Below are 19,520 nucleotides of genomic sequence, written 5' to 3'. Positions count from 1 at the left end.
TAATTTACCTAGATACGCGATTTCACATTTCCATAGCGGTCTGCACTATATTTGGACATGTCCTATAATAAATTACATTATGTAACGATTCATTCACCTATTAAATAGTTTTCATAAAACTACACATTATTTTCTACAATTTTTTTAAATAGTAATTATTACATGATTTATTGATAGACTTTGATTTACGTAAACATTTAAATTTGTATTTAGATGGTTAGTTCATTTCAAAAACAATGGTTGAAGAATGTTAAGCCTTGTAGGACTATTAATTTGATCTTATATTTGAACGATTTAAGTATATTTTTACTTAATTAAAAAGGTAAAATTTCTTCCATTGTGCCAATTAACATAAATTTAAATGCCATGGTCATGCCCTGATTAACATGATTGAGTTTTTCGTCTGTAGTACCATCATTTCGATCGTCAAAACTTTAGGAATATTAAAAGTTCTATCTATTCGTTATTGCATATACATATATTTCAATAATTATAAATGTATAAAATTAATAAATTAATTAAGATTTATTTGAAATTATTTAAAAAATAAACTATAATTATGTGTATTGGTTTTAAAAGAAAATAATGTGAGTACTACGTACGGAAAATTGCATAACAAATGATGAAAAACTTAAATATTTAATATTCACTCCATTGACGGATATTTAACAGATTAATATTTACAGAGTATAAAAATAATGTATTAACTAGTCAATATTGTATTGACTTATATGATTATTGTTTCAACTCAATGCGCAACATCGGATACTATATCAAGCGATATATCCAATTTGGTATTTCTTGAAGCTATTATCAATTATTCCAATCGAACCAAACGAACGTTTTCATTGCATAAAAGCAATCTATTATTGTTATAAACAAGTTTTCAATGCAAATAATTGTGAAGAAAAAAAGAAATGCATGCAATGTACGCAGTTAGTCTGTGTGCACAGTCCATGCGAAGCGAAATATCTAAATTGAGCGCATAACAGTGCTTTTTATTTCTATACACACACATACATAAAAACAATTAAAAATTCTGTCAAATGTGACAGAACCACCGTTACATCCTATTCGATTTCTTCGCTTATTACTTATTTTTAATTGCCGCAATTGCTGAATACATATAGCTTCGAAATGTTTCATTAAATCCGGCCGAGGTGCATGAAAATGTAATTGGTAAGCAGGAGCCCGCATTTCACCTCCGTTCATCGATACTTTTTCTTTAAATATTAATTTATACCTTCGAGTGAAATGTATTTTATCTAGGTTACCGGCATAATTATTTGGTAGAGATTTGCTGGAGGAGCGCAAGAACAAATTCAATGTGTGTTTGTTTTTTTTTATATAATTTATTATGTGCAGCAGTTGCCGTGGAAATTGTGCTACGGTCTTTAGTATTTTCACATGAAGCCCAGAAGAAAGTTCACTCCTTCATTCAGAATTCCTTTTTGTTTAAGACATTCTAAACATACACACACACACATGATGTAAAAAGCGACAGCTTTGTGTTGGCTCCGTCGAAGAGAAAATAATGAAAATGAACAATTATTATTACTTTCTTTGGTAAACACGCATTAGGTTGCTAACTTTCATAAATAAATATACTTGAATGCTTACTTTAAGGTAGTTTAAGGACAATTATTGTTTATGTAAACAAGTATTTCCAGTTTTGAATCTTTATAATCTATACAAGTCCATTGCGTAACAAGCCGTTAATTTGACATTGACATCAAATCTTTATTACATAATAACTATATAACCGTCATTGATATGCATCTTCTAAATAGCAGAGTATAATAATAACATTTACACATATATTTTGTAGTACTTTAGAATTAATTAAAAAATATAATTTTAAATAACAGCAAGTTACAATTTAATAACATATGAATTAAAACGCACTAAACCTACATTTAACATTTCGTTATTACCTACTTTGTATACTACTGTTAAGTAACTTATCTACAATCATCAACTAACAACTAAGAATAGAGTGTAATTAAATATAAAACGTTATGAAAAAAAAAAACTAAAGTAACATTTTCCTTTCCCTAATGAATGCATTTCGTTTAAGGAATGTTAGTAAACGTATCCTGCAATTGTAAAGAAATTATGCAATTTTTCTATGTACAAACACACATATACACTAGATCTGTACTACTTGGCGTATCAAATTAAAAACACCATGCCATTTGTATGTAACTTTCCATTTGAACCTACTTATTCATTGAAGAATTCTTCGAGCATCAAACAATTATTGTGCGCAAAAGAATATAATTAAAACATGAATCTAAAGAGCGTCTAATTAATCTACCACAGTTATTTGTAACGATTATAATAAATTGCATAAAAATTTGTTTTTTAAAATTTAATTAAAAGCACAGCTATTTTTTCAACTATGAGGAAATGCTGTTATTTTACAAGTTACGTTAAGATGAAAGAATTCTTGATTAAAACAATTAATTATTATACACATTCTACTTTCTCTAACAAACCTACAGTTACAAATGAATTTACAGAGAAAAACGTTGTACTCACTAAGTTCATAATATTTAATTATTTTACCATTAAAATCTTGATAAAATTATGTATTATGTCCATGCTCTCTTAGAGAAACCAGACGCAAAAATATTTCGGAAAAACCGGTTAGTTTCAGTTACGAGCATTTTTTTAATATATACATATATAGAAATATTTATAAGAGAATCATATTGGAAAACAAGATACTTTGCAATCAACCAGTTTCTACTAATCATCCAAAACGGAACGAAACATATCGTGACAACTTCAGTCACGATTATGAAATCTTTGTTAAATGCACTATTTGTATGTAAAGAATCCCAAAAAGTAAAATGTAACCAATTAAAAAAATATGCAGAAAGTGACTTTCGAAAATATCGTGGCGGCAGCAATTCGAAACGTATATGAATTCGATTATCCTGTAAACACTTTCGGAAGGTTAAAACAATTTATCAACTCCCAGTGGATGCACATCAATAACGAATGTTTGTAAAGCAATTAAGAAAATTTCGAGAAATATGAGAATATACAAATATATTTTAGATCATGCTAAAGCTCATTATGAATGACTTTAAATTGGATCTCTTAATAAGAAAAGATTTTCGATTAGAATTATTAAATATTCGAGCAATCGAAATGGTTGTGAATACTGAATAATTTCAAGGTCTAGGCCTTGAAATTGTTTCAAAACAAAAATAGTGTTAAAGATGCTTAACTTATGATTTTGGAATTATCAAAACAATGAATAAGAAAATGTATTTACTGTTCGTTTTACAAGAACGGATTAACTTTGAATGACGTACATATACTAATCCTTCGACACATTAGATAGATAGATTAGTAATTGATTAGCAATACATCACATTTGATTAATTTGAATAACATGGAAATACGGCGATAATGCAGAGCAAACATAATATAACAATAAAATCTCTCATTACATATAATAGAATGTAGTTGAAAAAATATTGTTTTGTGGATGAGCTCAATGAAAATATTAAAAGAGAGCGTATGTGACTATAAATAATAATTAATAGCATCCTGCATGTGGCGGATGTAATACATTGTTCAAATGCATATGATTAATTAGAAGATATTTATTAATTATAAAATAAAAAGTTACCTTATCTATGGCGTTTGCATTACCATTAGTATCCATAATATTAGTATTTAACACTTTGATAAAACTTTTGATTTCGAAATTACAATTTGATGATGACTACAACATTGTCGCAGTGTATCGTGAAGAGTTTGATCCTTATTTAGAGTAGATAGTTTCTATTCGGAGAGCATCGAATGAATTCAGGTAAAAGTCTGCGGTTTGAATGGTAGCTTAACACTGGCGCGAGTTTTATTACGACAAAACGTTACCTTTGCGCCAGCCCCACTATTCGCTCCTCCGAATTTCAATTCACCAAACGGCATTTCAGTATTGGTAATTATTTTATAATTTATAAATCATCATTACTTTGCTAATTTGTTACAAAGAATTTATACAAATTACGTCTGGTCGATGTCTTTTATTTTCAGTAAGCACGAGGAAAATTTGCCAAAATGCAGTTTGAAAAAAAATTAGTATTACATCAGACAAAAATTAAATTATTTCCTTTTACTAATATTGTTACCAATCTGACAATGGCAATACAAATCATAATAGTTTGTTTGAAACAATGCGTTCTTTGTATAGCAGAATATTCCAATTGTAGTCTTAATCAATAACATTAAAAGAAAAATCATGATTCCTCGTCTATGTTGTAAATGCGTCCAATATATGATATAGATTTTTCTAAATCTATCGAATAACTTCACATTGACATTGAATAAGTAATTAAACAAAGATCAATTTAAAAACAATAATGAATTACATTCCTTATTAGACGACATTCCGTCTATCAGCTTTAACGGTAATAATAATTACAGAAATTAAGAATTAACTATTCACGTGTTTAAGATTTGCATTATTTGTTATCATTACATTACTAAGAAAAATTGTTTTCTAATTGTCACCGCAATATCATAATTTATAGGAATATATAATTTAATATTTAATAATTTTCACTCAAGTAGTTGTTACGGAATTTTGAATTAACATCTAATGCAACTTGAATATTAAATCAACAACATAATTTCTGATTGAAGGTTTTATTGAAAACATAGTACCATTAACAATTATAAAACACATATTAAACATCTTTATTAATTAAACAACGAAAAGCAAAGCAAGCAATCGCCCTGTGTACTTTACAAGGCGATCGATTTAGACTTTCAAAAAACTTTCTTCCAACGATGGATAAACGGTTAAATCTATGTCCATCCTAGAACAATTATAGAAAAACAAATTAGAAACATGATCAGATTAATGTTCAAAAATTAACTTACTTCAGAAAACCAGTTTTGATTTCTTCGGCCTTTGAAGGATCGCACACGATAGCGGTTTTTACTTTGGTTGGATCGAATAATGCAGCAATATACTTTTCTCCAACCATGTTCAAATCTTCCACAGAAACTTTGTCTATTAGACTCAGCAGGGTTCTGTTGTACTTGTAGTCGACACCTTGGAAATACGATTTCAAAGAAAGACTAACAGCGCTTCCGATTGTCTTTTCCTCGTCGATGATTTCAAAAATAAGAGAACTTTTAGCGGACTCGATAAGTGTATTGTCCCAGTCTTTCTCCTTAAGTTGCTTGCTGACGATGTCGTATGATTCCTTGTAAGCACCGACGACGTTCGTTGCACGCGAAAAAATTAAGTAAAGCAGACCTTCGCTCGGTGACAGCGTAATAGTGTAGCCATAAGCAAGACCCTTTCCTCTCACGTTCTTCCAAAGTGGTCCTTCAGCTTGAACCATGTATTGCATATACAGCATCAAAGCAGGCAAATCGGGATCATCGTAGCAATTAATACTAGGTGTGGATTGTTGCATGAAAGAAGATTCCAAACAGCCCATGCTTATGATGCAACCAGAATTTACGCCACCCTCTGTTTGTGGTAATAACAATGTGTGATCCATCTTTACGTTCAATTTATTTTGCTTTGCATCCAATTTCATCGTTTCCGGCAAAATATCGCTAAGTGCTTCACCGGCATTTTTTAGAACATCTAAATTACCAGCGCAATACAGAGTTAAAGTCGTTGGATCAGTGATAATCTTCCTCACAGATTCAATGGTCTGAAGAACTTCCTGAACGCTGTCTGGTTTTTCCAATTTCTCCAATAACTTGTTAAGGAATGCTTGCTGCTTCAAAATACCATTTGCCTTTGGATTACTGTCTTCGATATACCAAAGACCTTTTGTAGCATAGGAGACAACGTTCCTTCCGCTTCTCTTCGCTTGGGAAACATTATTGACCATTTTAGTAGCAATAATTTTGAGGCGTTCAGCATCAAATACAGTTTGATAAAGTAGTTCTCTCAACCATGAAATTCCCTTAGCATATTTTGCCGTTTCAACTTGTAGCATAATGTTAGCTGTATGCGAAAAGGTGCCGCACTTAAAATCGCTTGCTAAGCCACCTCCTAATCCCAACGATCCGCAAGTGGCTACAGTATCATTATTTAACTCTGTCACCACATCTTCATAACAAATTAAAGTTTCTCTTTGGATAGGTAATTCAAATATAGCTTCCAAGAGTATTGGAAGGTAGGGACGCAAATCTACAGATATCATAGATGTATCCAAGAGTGCAAACATCTAAAACCAATGATTTATAAAATAAATATAAAATGTCAATGTAAACTACTCACATAAACGAAATTGGTTTGAACGTGGTCGAAATAAGTAAATACTGGTGTTTTCGACAAGTTTACCAAAGTGCTCTGAGCATCGTCAGTCTTAAAACGAACAATATTATGAAATTTGATACTCTCAATGCTTGGAATTGGCACTGATGTAAGCATATTAACTGGAGGCGGCCTCTCGTTGAATTCAATTGCTGATTCTAATTTCTTCACTCGCTCCTTCAAACCTTCTTCCCCAAGACTCTGAACTTGTTGTTCGATTCTCGACTTTTCTTCTAAAGCCATAGTTTGCTGCTCCTCAATACTAGGCTCGCCTTCAATTGAAATCATGTTGTTATCAATAAAGTATTTCTTTAACAAATGCACCCAGTACTCTTTGGGCTCTTCCATCATTTTCTCCAAATCCGTTAAAGGATTCACTCTTTGTTGCAACTGGAAATTGGTAGCAATTAATTTTAATTATACATTTATATCTTTAATATTATACATCTTCCTTTGTGTATCCATATAGCATATGGCCAATAATCATAAATGCCACTGTATGGTGGGGACTATTTTCCATATTACTCAAACTTTCCAACTTGAGTCTATTGATAATATTTTTCATTCTGTCCATATCTATATCATTGGTATCAACAATCCTCTGCAAAATCTCCATTAACTTTGGTTTAATCAAGCTCAGCTTGTGCTTTGGTACATTTTGAAACAAGAAATATAAACAAGTTTCGGAATTCTCGCATAAATTATATACCACCTAAAACGAAATATTCTCAATATTTTTGAATGACCTCTTTTAAAAGAAAACATACTTTGCTAGCATATGGATCAGAAATTTCAACAAACTCCTTTTGAAGTGGAGACACCGCAAAATCTGTTAGATATTTCATCAGAATTGATGTAGAATTCAGGCCATATTGATTTTTGACCGCTGATGGACCTCTCCACGCTACGCCAAATAACCCGTTGCTTTCATCATCTGATGGATATTTTACCTTAAGATCTTTAGATGATTCTAATGGAGGAACGGGAGTTTCCCAGGGACGAGTGAATTCACTCGTATTGTTCTGAAAATAATAACATTGATATACAATTATCAATGTTAATATTTTTTATACTACCTTAGACAATATTTTAGCTTCCAGTTTTTCCAATGCTTTAAAGACATCATCTGGATTAACCTGACCAGTAATAATAACTTTTAAGTTTTCTGGTCTATAAAATTCCTTGTGATAATCTTTGACCTAACAATAAATCATTCAGTTATATACTTCATAGTTTTTTTACAATTAATTATATTACTTTTGTATTGTTGCAACTTTCGCGTAGATTTTTCATAATACCACCAGTTTCAGAAGAATATCCACATTTGCCTGGATAAATATTCCGTGCCATTGATAAATGCAATCTAGATTCGGCCGAATTTTCTCGTCCTTGCATTTCACAGTAGACAACTCCAGCATCTTCACCTTCTCCAGTAATATGATGGACCTCAGTTGTAAAACCTTCATCCTAATTGTTAAATAATATAATAAATCTAGTTATTTAATTTCATCAATCAATCTTACTGATAGAACTGGGTAGAGAATGTGATCTAAGAAGATGGGCATCAATGTTAGAAAACCTTCTGTTCCAGCAGTTTCCATGGTGTAGCAAGTATGATCAATATCTGTCCATGCATTTGTTCCTGAAGCCAAACATCTGTTTGCCAACAAGTCCAAGACACCTTTGTAAGGATAATCTTCACTTCCCAAAAAAATCAAGTGCTCCAATGTGTGAGGCAAACCATCATCATCAAAAGCCTCAGTAACTTAAATAAAAAGAATGATAATTATAAATTATTTTAAAATAATGTTTTAATTAATGACCAACAGACCTAGACAAAAGTATCCATTAACTACTGGCCCATCAACTTCAGCAATGACCACAGTTAAACCAGTCTTAGTTGATTTATACTCATGCACAGGAACTTTATTGTAAGCTTTCAATGAATAAAGCAGCTCATATGAACCAACACTGTTCTTCATATTTGGTGTGCTATCGGTTGGGGGCATCTTCACAGTTTACTATCTGTAACCAAAAAATATACAATATTGAATGGATTCAGTTAATGCATTTATAGTCTTACGTCAATTCAAACGGATTTGTTTTTACACTTCAATTTCAAGGAGACCTTTTCAATACCGGCTACAAAAATATGTGTGATGGAATGTCAAAAATATGTCAGGTATTATAAATCCAAGTATCCAAGCTACGAAATAAAGGTCACACCATTGACTCAAAACCACATCTTAATTTAAGTCTCAACTTTAAGATGGCACTCTTTACAAAAACTATCCAATTTCGGTTCACATGAAATATTACAGATATTCTTATTAATATACATACAGCAAATATATTAAATAGTTACTCAGAACCTTCATAATATATTTATTTAATACTGGTTTGGTTTAACTGATGCAGAACAATTGATGGTAGCACTGTATGCAACTAGTTAATTTGAATTTAGTTGTCAAAAATAACTGCCATTCGAGTTTCAAATACGAGTAAAAAGTCTTTTAAAGTGCAGACAAATTTAGAACAATGGATCAAGTAATTACTTATGATAAAAGTTTACAACAACGTCTGCAAGAGTACTTGGATGTATACTCCAGTTCCAAGATTGGCACAGTGAATCAAATTAGAAAGGAATGGGGTTATTATTTGGAATTCTCATTGGATCCAAATGGATGGCAAGCAATTTGGAAAATACCAAGGATAAGTTGTGAGAATTTAAAGATTCCATTTCCAACTATAGTACTTGTGTATATTGAAGATGTAAGTTTCAATGATTTGTCAGCAGTTGCAAAGATAATTGCTGTCCAAGATGACATATCTTTGCCTGAGAAACACTTTGTTCCTTTGATGCAATTGTGGCCAACAAAGGACCAAGATAAAACTGTAGCTTTAAACATGCAAAATACATCAAACTCTTTGGATATGTATCGATTCTTTTACACCAACATTTTTATGCCATGGGACTATGATGATGATAACTCTGATTGGTTGCAAATGCATTTAGAAACTCGTTTACGTCTCTATTATGATATGAAAAATGGAGTGATTCCAAGAAGTGTTGCAGAACACATCAGATCATTATTAACAGATGCTAGAAAACTTCATGCTCGTAGAGAACAAATTGAACTAGATTTAAGTGATATAGATGAAGAAAACACTAATGATGAAAGGATCCAGACTTTGATGGATCTTAATGTTCAAATAATTCAAATTAAGAGTGAAGTTGAATTGCTGGAAAATCCTGTTACACGTAATGTGATTATAAAAAGGTCCAAAGATTTAACACCTGAGAAGAAAATTTCCAAACCTCAGTTTTGGTTGGTTTTTGAAGAAGGAAAAATTGATGAATATTTTGAATTTTTAAATAAAGTCAAGATGTTCCATCCAAATGAGACTTTTAAATTTTCACCAAGGCTTTCAACAGTATTAGAAACTTTCCAAGCTAATGACACTGTCATTTTGAGCAAATCTCTGCATTCCATAAGATCTGTAAGTGGTTTAGAAAATGGAGGATGTTTGAAGGGGATTTATGATAAAGAGAATACAACTTTATCTCTTTTGAATGAGGATGTAATTCTAGACTTTATGGGTCAAAATGTTGTTCTAGAAAATATTACAATCAACGCTGCCTGTTCCCAATGCGCAATTTTGGTAAGAGCCGGTAAAACTGTTTTAAAACATTGTAAATTAATAGGTGATAATCATTCATCTACCCATCAAGGAATTATTGTATTAAAAGGAGCCCAACTAGAATTAGTTAATTGTGAGTTGAGCGGATTTTGCACTGCTATTGTCGGTAACTCCGGATCTAACATAAGCATTGCAAATACAGAAATATTTGATGTAAATTACGGAGTTAAAATTTACGACTACTGTACGTTTAAAGCAGAAAATTGCACTTTTCACGATTGCAAGGAGTATGGTTTGTGCGTGGAAACGAATAAGACTTTGGATCAAAAAGTTGGAAATTTTGAAGTTCTTCAAATGTAAGTAATTTATAAAGATTCTATAATTTGAAACTAATACTTTCTCTTTTTAGAATTCCTGATGTATCAATTAAGGATCTTAATGGTAAAAATAACACGAAAGGAAACGTCTTGATTAATCAGAAAACCAAGATCACTCCAATGACTGACCTATTCTCAAATCCAAAAAATGATCCTACTATAAAGCACAATTCTGAGACATCAGAAGACGATGTAGATATGAACGATGGTGATGTCACAATTATTGAAAGGAATGTCGACATGATTGAAAAGGCAGCTACTATTTAAAATATGTTCCATATATTTTTTTTCCCCAATTTATGAAGAAATGTTTATTTGTTCCCGTTTTATATATATATGAATAAAACTCTATTTTCTATTATACCAAAACTGTTATAGCATATCATTTTTATTTATTTCAACTTAAAAAAAACATTCTACAAATAAATCGCAGACACTTAGTACACTACGTTGGTTGAAAGCTACAGAGGAGAAAACATTTACAGATTCTAACACTTTTATCTTAGACATGTAATGGTTATGTTAATAGAAAACACAATTTAAGTAATTGCGTGCACAGATTTAAACAAATAATAAATTCGTTTCACCTGATAGTAAGTTCTTTGTATATACACAATAATTTAATTTTATTTAAAGTCATTTATAGTTTTAACAAGACATAGTTCATAACTTTTTTTTAAAGAAACGAGAAATCTGTACAGGCAAAACAAGAAACGTAAGTGACTAGTACAAATTTAATTCTTTAAAGAATCCATAAAAGAAGTTCTCAAAACACTCAACTTTGCATTATGTCTATTAATGTAATACTCAATCAACAATTAATATTTTTATTTTACCACATATGTGTTTCCCTAATTTCACTTATAATGTGTGCGGCTCTCTGTAGTGCCTAGAATCGTAAAAATACAGTATGTTAATTATATTATAAGATAAATGAAATTTGATGCAACTCACTTTAAGCATATCTGCAGCTTCTCTGCGTCTCACAGCGATATGCTCCGATTCGTCCAATAGTTTATCTGCATTATCCGCTTTGTATAAATGAGTAACAAGTTCTGATTGCAGATTATCCTTAACATAGTTTACCAAGAAATGCATAACAGCTTTTGGTACTGTATCCTGAATGGACTTTCTTACAATGTAAAAGTAGGACTTTATGAGTCGTTCTGCAATAAATCAAAATATATACATTTTAATGTATACTTAAGAAACCACTTTTCTTACCAATAATTTCGCAATCATGTTCTTCAGTCTCTGATAATTGTCGGTAACTGTTGCTGTTTATTGGAATCTGTGGCAGCAAATTAACGGGTTTCACTGGACTTAAAACTGAACGTAAATCGTCTGCTCCATTTGCATGGACGCCGTTTTGGTGCTCTGCATTAACAATTTCCCTGCTCTGCGGTACCAAATTCGAGACCCAAGCAGTTGCATCTTTATCATTCAATTGAGGATTACTATTTGATCTCGCCTAAAACAAATTAAAAAATAATTTAATTTGATTAACAAATTATTCATTTTAGTTCAAGCAAATTAATTAATTAAATAAAACAGATGACACTGAAATGATAATACTGTTAAATGTCTAAGATATAAAAGAAAACTGTTATTTTCAAAAGCCCCACAAAGTCAAACAAAATAATACCTGTATAAGTTTGATGAAATCATTATAGCTAGTAACAGGTAAGACGTGAAATAGATAATTAAAGAAATCAACTTGATCTCGTTTGGAGACTATTTTTTTATTGATCTATGGAAAACGGCTTTTGAAATACGTAGGCGGTCAAATAAAAAGTGGTTACATACCAATTCTTCGACGCCCGCTTCATGAGGATTGAATTTACCAAACATACTCTTGGGACGATTGGCACGATTACCATCCTGTGATTTAATCATTGAAGGCACCATTTGTATATCTTTATAAAAATCTGGATGTTTGGTGTTAATATAAGCCAATTCGATTTGCACTAAATTCTCAACCATAACATTAGTAGTCGGCAAACGACGTCTTAATAATTGCGTAACTACATCCACGATGCGCTCGTATAGTTTCGGGAAACGTAACATTTCTTGCTGCACCTCGCTACCACAATGCTAATAGAAAAAAAATAAAAAAAATTCTTTATATGTTAACATCATTTCTATTTAATATACCTGAATAATTCTTTGCATTTCTTCATGGATCAACTCGACGCATCTTTGAGAAGGTTCTTCAAGTCTTCGGATTTGTCTCTTGACTAGTAACTCGAACGAGACCTCGGGAACGAAGAGTGCCGGTCTCGGACCATTTGCATTCCTGAACAAAAAATTATATAATTTTGACTACTAACATGTTTGCCTATAACGTACCTTATGGCAGTTAAAATATCCATTTTGGTAAGACCTGCCAAAGGATGGATCGAATCTAAAGTACGTCCAAAGGTCTCGTGAAAGATGTAACATATTCTAGCACCACCGCAAAGTTCAGTAGTTTCGATATTTCTAGCTGTCCCTTCGATAGTGGAACAGTAAGCAGACGCGAACTTCGTTATAATTTGTAACAAAGTTTTGCTTTTATCGGATATATCTTCACCATACGATGACAGAAGCGATTGGAATTGCGACATCATTAAATTAACTCTCGTCTAAAAACAAACGACATTCATTGAAAAGAGCCAAATGCAAATCGTTTATTTACCTTGAGATCTGGCAAACAATCTCTTATGTGATGCATAAGCAACCTATTCAATGTCTTTGCTAAATATGGCGTTCCGTTTCTATTTGCAAGTGTGGGATATTTGCTCTGCAAGAAGGTAGCTTCATCCTTCAAAGTATCTTTAATACTCTTATTATTCATGATGTCCTGCTGAGAACGGTTTACTACGCCAATAATACCAAGTTTAACAGGTATAACTCTGCCGCAGAGGATATCGATGGCATCTGTTCCGGCGTCCATCAAATCTAACTTTGTTACCACAGCCAACGTTCTACGCCCGTCAGTATCCACATCTTTAGCAATCTTTAAACTCTCTGAAGTTGCCATATCCGTGTTCGCCGTTACAACAGCCAAGATAATAGAGTTAGGATTGGCAATGTATTTCAAAACGAGCTCACGAATTTGTTGTTCAATATCTTCAGGCTGATCACCTACTGGTACCTAAGAAAACATTATAACAGAATCTCTTAATATTTTTACTAACTGTAAATTGGAGTAACAGATATCAACGAATCAATAAAAATCGGTTCATCTACAATTGACCTAATTGAGATAATAAAAATTACTTTTGTGATGCCCGGCAAATCGACGAGCGTCAAGTTGACCACTTTGGTGGAGTATATCTTGAGGTTGATCGGTTCCGGGCAAATTCCCTTATTTTCCCCGGCCATTCTGTCAGTCTCCTCCTCAATTTCTTTACGGATATCATCGAAATTTTTGAAGATCTTATTCTTAGCATGTAAAAATATGCCCCAATCATCCAATTCAAGAGTACCTACACAATATTAATCTTATTAGAATTCCAATTACAGATTAATATAAATATATATTTTTTCTAAATACAATCACATTGTTATTAAGTAAATGAATCATAGATAATAAAATGTATTATTTTTTGATTGACATGAAATTGTGAAAAAGCAAATGGCAATGGAAAGCATATTAAATTATTTATTATTATTGATTAAACACAGTTTTCTATTTCATATTTACAATTATGCATATTAAATTCCATTCATGTTCTACATAATTAACAGTAAATATCCTCAATAAACAATGGTTCTTTAAACTCTTTTTTTTGTTCTATGCTAATTAGATTTTTAAACAGAAAATTTCTACTCACCATCTAGAGCTGATCTATGGTCTTTATCTTCTTTAGGACAATAAACCAGTTGCAAAATTAAAGGTCTACGGGTTACAATGCCAATTCCTCTGGGTAAAAATGACTTTCCTACTAAGCTTTCAATTACTGAACTTTTGCCAGAACTCTGTGAAAAAAATGAGTAAAACGTGTATGACAACTGGATATTCTAGCTATTGAACAAAAATACCTGAGATCCCAAAACTATAATTTGCGGTAGGTGTATTGCGTCTGATCCAACGGTGTTGAAGACGTCTTGTAGCTTGTTAATCACAGGGATGAGAGCCTCCATTTTCTCTCTGTATATTTAGTCTTGTACTTGCAGTTAACGTATTCTTTGATTATTCAGACTATTTAGTAAATGTGCATAGTATTACTAGCTTAGCGGTTCGAAGCTCGTGGTATCAAGTGTGGTTTTGTAACTATTAAAATTATCGAGCTGTCGGCAGATTTCGACGTTTCGTGACCCCACCAAATTTAAAACGAGTCCAACGAAGTCTACCTGTCACAAACTGACAATCAGACAATAGGTTTGCTGAGGGGGTTATACAACTTTTGTAATCTCAATATCACTTGATACCAAACTGTAAACATAAAATTTTCCTAAAGAACAAAATCAAACAATATTGCTGCAATTTGTTGATTTAACAAACAATATACATAATATTATATTTCATTACTTTTTTTGAATGAAATTCCAATTAATTCCTATAAGATTTAACCTATAAAACAACAATATTTTGTACGCAAACCGATATCACTGGTTACAGTTGGAGAAACTGTTTATTAAATGAATTGTATTTTAAAAATAATTTTGATTGTTTTTTGTATGAGTTGTGTCTGCTGTCACCCTTATAACCTTTGACATCTTTTAATTATTTTATATCACGTAACAACAATTAGCATTAATTAGACAAAATGTATAGTCGACGGTAGAATTATTGATGTAATATAAATTATAAGTAAATACTATAAATTTCTATTATTTTAGAACAACCAGACAGAATAGTATGATGGATGATAATGTTGAGCAATTTTTAAATATAGCTAATTATGAAGATACAGTGAGACAATTGGATATATATTATGGATTAGGTAATGATAAATTAAATGATTAATGCTCTTCATACATTCAAAATTTACATAATTATTTATTACAGTCAAAAGACAATTGCTTCAATTTCAAAGTCCAATTACTGGACTATTTCCAGCTTCTTCAGTTGATGATGTTGTTGCTAGTGTTAGGGATAGTGTATACTGTGCAGCTGCTGTATGGGGTCTTTATCAATCTTATAGGTGAGGTCCTATAATTAAGTTGTCTGAGACATATATTATTTTACTGTATGTTTTTAAAGGAGAATTGATGATGATCGAGGAAAATCATATGAGTTGGGTCAATCAGCTGTTAAATGTATGAGAGGAATCTTGGAATGTTGGATAAAGCAAGCTAATCGAATAGAATCATTCAAGAGTAATCAGTGCAATGCACAGGCACTCCATGTGAAATTCCATTTGATGACTGGTATGGAAATATACACTGATGAAGAGTATAACCATTTGCAAATTGATGTTGTATCAATATATTTACTATTTTTGGTACAAATGATAACTTCTGGTTTACAGATTATTTATACACAGGTTAATAATGATATAAAAAAATCTTATTAGATAAATTTCAATATTTCAACATATTTTTGTGCTTGTTTTTATAGGATGAAGTAGCTTTTGTTCAAAATTTGGTTTACTATGTTGAAAGAGCATATAGGACACCAGATTTTGGATTATGGGAAAGAGGAAGCAAATACAATGATGGAACACCTGAAATTCATGCAAGTTCAATTGGTTTAGCCAAAGCAGCGTTAGAGGCAATAAATGGATGTAATTTATTTGGTGAAAATGGGGCTGCGTGGAGCGTGGTGTATGTTGATATTGATGCCCATAATCGTAACAGGAGTATATTTGAAACTATGCTGCCAAGAGAATCTTCATCAAAAGTAAATCTATTAGTTTTCTTAAAATGTTTGCTTTTTTTACCGCTATTTTGTTGTATACTATTTTGGTTTGTTTGCTTGTATTTGTAGGCAATAGATGCAGCTCTTTTAAGTACAATATCGTTTCCAGCATTTGCCACTCACGAAGAATTGTTATATTCCAATACGAAATCTCATATTGTGAACAAATTGAAAGGTAGCCATGGTTTTAAACGATATAGTCGTGATGGATATAATTGTGTTCTAGAAGATCCATCAAGAAGGTAAGTCTTTTTAACAATAATTTAATGAAATGTTATATTAAATATTTTAGATATTATAAGAAAGGAGAAATCAAGCATTTCGAAAATTTGGAATGCGAGTGGCCGTTATTTTATATTTACATGATAATCGACGGCGTATTCAAAACCTTGCCAGATCAAGTTAACGAATATCAAGAATTGTTAAAATCAATTATGTTACATGATCAGTATGGAGGTATGCATTCTATACATATTTTATGAAATAATATTAATATTATCATAATTTTAGATCCTTGCATACCAAAATATTTTTACGTGACTAAAGAGAATGCTGAACAAGAGACTCTTGATCCAGGTTCAGTTACAAAGAAACCATGTGTCGAGTCTGGTATATTTTTATGGAATCAAGCTTTATTTATATTATCTCAATTATTGACAAGCGGATTATTACATGTAAATGAATTAGATCCGATTCGCAGATATTTGCCATCGTACAATAGACCCAGAAAAGGTGGCCGGTATTCAGCTTTTCAGGTAATCGGATATACGTCTAAGTATCAATATATATTTATATAAATATTGTTTTATTTTCATGGTAATATTTTAATGCAGACCAAAAGTTCATTTGTAAGTAATTTTTATTGCATGTTGGCATTTGGTTGAAAACTGCTAGATATAATTGATAGCTATCAAATAATGTAAAATATTGGCGTTATTGTGCCTGATTACTACTATCAACAATTTTGTTTTTGGAGTGATTTGTTGAGATATTGTGCTGACTCTGGCTGTACTAATAATAATATTCCATCAAATGATGGGCTTTATGCTTTTCATGTTGAATTTACATTTTAAGTATATTACGATGTTTTTTTAGGGAACTGCAACTGATCTTGTTGTACAGATTGTACTCATAGCTGAATCGACCCGATTGCAAGCCATGATGGCCACATATGGAATTCAAACTCAAACGCCGCATGAAGTAGAACCCGTACAAATTTGGTCATCGTCTCAGTTAGTAAAAGTTTACAAACAGTTGGGAGTGAACAAAAAATTGAATCTAAATGGACGACCGGGCAGACCTATTGGAAGCTTGGGAACTAGCAAAATATATAGAGTTTACGGAAGCACCGTACTCTGCTACCCATTAATTTTTGAAGTATCCGAGTTCTACTTATATCGTGACATGGCTTTATTAATTGAAGATATCAAAACGGAACTGCAATTTGTTGGACGATATTGGAGGCTCTCCGGCCGACCAACTGTATGCCTATTAATTATGGAAGAACATATGAGAGATCCACAGTTTAAAAAAATGCTGGATTTACTAGCGATGTTGAAAAAAGGATATTGCGATGGAACGAAAGTAAGAATTGGAAGATTGCAAAATTTGATATCCAGTTCATGCGTAGGTACTTTTGTTTTTTGATATAAACGTAAAATGCAATAATCATTAGAACAATGATATTTTATAGAGCACTTGGACTTCATGAATATTCTTGATCTGGATTTCACTTTCAAAACGTTCAACCAGTTTAAACAATTAGAACACGATTCCATTGGTTATCAAAGTTTAACAGATATATCAAAGACTGCCGAATGTAGTAACGCATTGGAAGATTTTAAAGTAATTTTAAACTATTACTAATATAATTTTTATATTAATTAATATTTCTCAGGAATATTTGCATATGCCATTAACGGACATATTGGAAGAAATAAAAACATGTTCGAGTATTTATTTGAAATGCCAATTGCTCGGGTACGTAATGAAAACGATGGGAAGAGAGTTTGTAATGCAAGGAAAGACTGTTATTGAGCATATTCAAAATTTGTACCATCAAGCAGGAAGTTTAAGACATTGGGCTGCTGTTCGCTATGCAAGTAGTTTACTTCATCACACAGTTGATTCAATAAGTCCTTTTATTACAGCTGTTTTGGTACACGGGAAACAGGTAAAACGGCGAATGGTAGAATATTTGGCCATGCTAATTAAAATTTTCATTAAAGTTAACTGTCGGTGTTGTGGGACAAAACGAAATTGTATTTGAGAAACCGATGACACCTAGCGAAATACAGACTGTAATTTACAACACGGTATTTCCTTTCGATGTCATTCAAGCCGTACTTCAACAAGAGATTATATTGTATTGTGGCCGTCTAATTTCCACCGACCCTATACTATTCCGAGGTATTCTTAAAATTCGAGTTGGATGGGTTTTAGAAGCTATTAAATTATATCTGAATATTAGAGGCTCAGAAAGACTACTTGAGAATCATAGTCCATTCGAAGTTAGACAATTGCTAGTCAAAGTATTTTCAATTCAAGAATGGGCAACTAAAGAACAGTAAGCATAAGTATACAAAAATATACATTATTTCAGGTAATTATTTTTAGTCTAACTCCATTAGAACGTCGGCAAATCGAAGGATGTCTTTGCAGAGTACCAAAATCGTTTTACAATAAAGTGTGGGATGTTATGTTACGCACGCCCCATGGTATTAAAGTATCTGGAAATATTATGAATCAGCAGTCTACTATTTCTAATATGACTCGTTCCGAAATTCAATTTGCACTCCTTGTTGAAGAGGTAACATAATAATACTTCTAACTAATATAATAAACTATCAAATTAATTAATTATTTATTTCAGATGCTGAATAGCATACAACAACCTGAATATAGGCAATTGGTTGTTGAATTATTATCAATAGTTTCAACTATTTTAGTAAGAAACCCTGAGTTAAAGTTTAATGATACATTGGATTTGGAGCAGTTGATTTTAGATGCAGCACACATGTATATAAAGGTATATCTTGTCAAACCTTTTAAAATCTATCATTATTTATAATTCTTTTGTTACAGGACAATAATATAAAAGATAATGATATATCCAATCTATTTAAAGCGCCAACAACTCTGTCAATGGGATATTTAGCAAGAGCTGTTGTTAATACAGTGTTAAAAGGTGAAATTTCAAACGAAATTGAACATCATGCCACAAATTGTAATATTACTTGAAAATCTAGAGATATTTGGAATATAGTATTTATATTTCTATTATATTCTACACAACCCATTTCATTCAAATACCCCGCCATTGCACATTTAGAAAACAACCGTGAAGTAT

General features: G+C 31.7%; 4 protein-coding genes across 7 annotated transcripts; 2 read left to right on the top strand and 2 right to left on the bottom strand.

Moving 5' to 3' along the window:
- Positions 1–4,685: 4,685 nt before the first annotated feature.
- On the bottom strand, positions 4,686–8,571 carry LOC108561043 (uncharacterized protein C05D11.1-like). The gene is made up of 10 exons (XM_017918816.1): positions 8,388–8,571; positions 8,136–8,329; positions 7,828–8,069; positions 7,562–7,771; positions 7,381–7,503; positions 7,072–7,326; positions 6,750–7,016; positions 6,269–6,694; positions 4,903–6,215; positions 4,686–4,838 (listed from the first exon to the last, which is right to left on the bottom strand). Exons 2-10 carry the CDS (start codon positions 8,311–8,313, stop codon positions 4,781–4,783), a joined length of 3,072 nt encoding a protein of 1,023 aa, XP_017774305.1. The 5' UTR covers positions 8,314–8,329; positions 8,388–8,571; the 3' UTR covers positions 4,686–4,780.
- Positions 8,572–8,778: 207 nt separating this feature from the next.
- Positions 8,779–10,642, top strand: LOC108561033 (SHC SH2 domain-binding protein 1 homolog B). The gene is made up of 2 exons (XM_017918801.1): positions 8,779–10,302; positions 10,356–10,642. The coding sequence occupies exons 1-2, from the start codon at positions 8,843–8,845 to the stop codon at positions 10,588–10,590; spliced, it is 1,695 nt and encodes a 564-aa protein (XP_017774290.1). The 5' UTR covers positions 8,779–8,842; the 3' UTR covers positions 10,591–10,642.
- A 456-nt stretch (positions 10,643–11,098) lies between these two features.
- LOC108561038 (dynamin-1-like protein) lies at positions 11,099–14,733 on the bottom strand. Of its 2 annotated transcripts, XM_017918809.1 has the most exons (11): positions 14,350–14,733; positions 14,142–14,286; positions 13,585–13,793; positions 13,001–13,459; positions 12,673–12,947; positions 12,478–12,619; positions 12,130–12,417; positions 11,969–12,073; positions 11,548–11,794; positions 11,278–11,489; positions 11,099–11,212 (listed from the first exon to the last, which is right to left on the bottom strand). In XM_017918809.1, exons 1-11 carry the CDS (start codon positions 14,449–14,451, stop codon positions 11,156–11,158), a joined length of 2,241 nt encoding a protein of 746 aa, XP_017774298.1. In that variant the 5' UTR covers positions 14,452–14,733; the 3' UTR covers positions 11,099–11,155. The 2 variants fall into 2 exon arrangements, with proteins under 2 accessions (XP_017774298.1, XP_017774299.1); XM_017918810.1 differs by lacking the exon at positions 11,969–12,073 and having other exon boundaries at positions 14,350–14,727.
- A 265-nt stretch (positions 14,734–14,998) lies between these two features.
- LOC108561036 (probable phosphorylase b kinase regulatory subunit beta) lies at positions 14,999–19,491 on the top strand. 3 transcript variants are annotated; one of them, XM_017918803.1, is made up of 16 exons: positions 14,999–15,091; positions 15,151–15,254; positions 15,320–15,455; positions 15,515–15,797; positions 15,872–16,153; positions 16,241–16,413; positions 16,464–16,627; positions 16,682–16,926; positions 17,005–17,019; positions 17,267–17,801; positions 17,865–18,016; positions 18,069–18,344; positions 18,400–18,737; positions 18,788–18,980; positions 19,044–19,199; positions 19,256–19,491. In XM_017918803.1, exons 1-16 carry the CDS (start codon positions 15,078–15,080, stop codon positions 19,409–19,411), a joined length of 3,222 nt encoding a protein of 1,073 aa, XP_017774292.1. In that variant the 5' UTR covers positions 14,999–15,077; the 3' UTR covers positions 19,412–19,491. The 3 variants fall into 3 exon arrangements, with proteins under 3 accessions (XP_017774292.1, XP_017774293.1, XP_017774294.1); XM_017918804.1 differs by lacking the exon at positions 17,005–17,019; XM_017918805.1 differs by lacking the exons at positions 18,069–18,344; positions 18,400–18,737; positions 18,788–18,980; positions 19,044–19,199; positions 19,256–19,491 and having other exon boundaries at positions 17,267–17,797; positions 17,865–17,976.
- Positions 19,492–19,520: the final 29 nt, after the last annotated feature.

Source organism: Nicrophorus vespilloides, unplaced genomic scaffold (assembly GCF_001412225.1).
Source record: "Nicrophorus vespilloides isolate i.1.1-1 unplaced genomic scaffold, Nicve_v1.0, whole genome shotgun sequence".
Taxonomy (NCBI): domain Eukaryota; kingdom Metazoa; phylum Arthropoda; class Insecta; order Coleoptera; family Silphidae; genus Nicrophorus; species Nicrophorus vespilloides.
The sequence above is the reverse complement of the archived record's forward strand: the minus strand, read 5'-3'. Positions and strand labels throughout refer to the sequence as shown.

Bases quoted from the DNA above. Each gene is read 5' to 3' on its own strand.
- LOC108561043 (XM_017918816.1), bottom strand. From the start codon at position 8,313: ATGCCCCCAACCGATAGCACACCAAATATGAAGAACAGTGTTGGTTCA. The intron at 6,216-6,268 runs GTGAGTAGTTTA...CATTGGTTTTAG, and splicing joins TTCAAACCAATTTCGTTTAT to ATGTTTGCACTCTTGGATAC. The intron at 4,839-4,902 runs GTAAGTTAATTT...TAATTGTTCTAG, and splicing joins ATCAAAACTGGTTTTCTGAA to GATGGACATAGATTTAACCG.
- LOC108561033 (XM_017918801.1), top strand. From the start codon at position 8,843: ATGGATCAAGTAATTACTTATGATAAAAGTTTACAACAACGTCTGCAA. The intron at 10,303-10,355 runs GTAAGTAATTTA...TTCTCTTTTTAG, and splicing joins AATTTTGAAGTTCTTCAAAT to AATTCCTGATGTATCAATTA.
- LOC108561038 (XM_017918809.1), bottom strand. From the start codon at position 14,451: ATGGAGGCTCTCATCCCTGTGATTAACAAGCTACAAGACGTCTTCAAC. The intron at 12,948-13,000 runs GTAAATAAACGA...GTTTGTTTTTAG, and splicing joins ATTGTTTGCCAGATCTCAAG to ACGAGAGTTAATTTAATGAT. The intron at 11,490-11,547 runs GTAAGAAAAGTG...GATTTATTGCAG, and splicing joins ACATGATTGCGAAATTATTG to AACGACTCATAAAGTCCTAC.
- LOC108561036 (XM_017918803.1), top strand. The intron at 15,798-15,871 runs GTTAATAATGAT...TTGTTTTTATAG, and splicing joins TACAGATTATTTATACACAG to GATGAAGTAGCTTTTGTTCA. The intron at 18,345-18,399 runs GTAAAACGGCGA...TTTTCATTAAAG, and splicing joins TTTTGGTACACGGGAAACAG to TTAACTGTCGGTGTTGTGGG.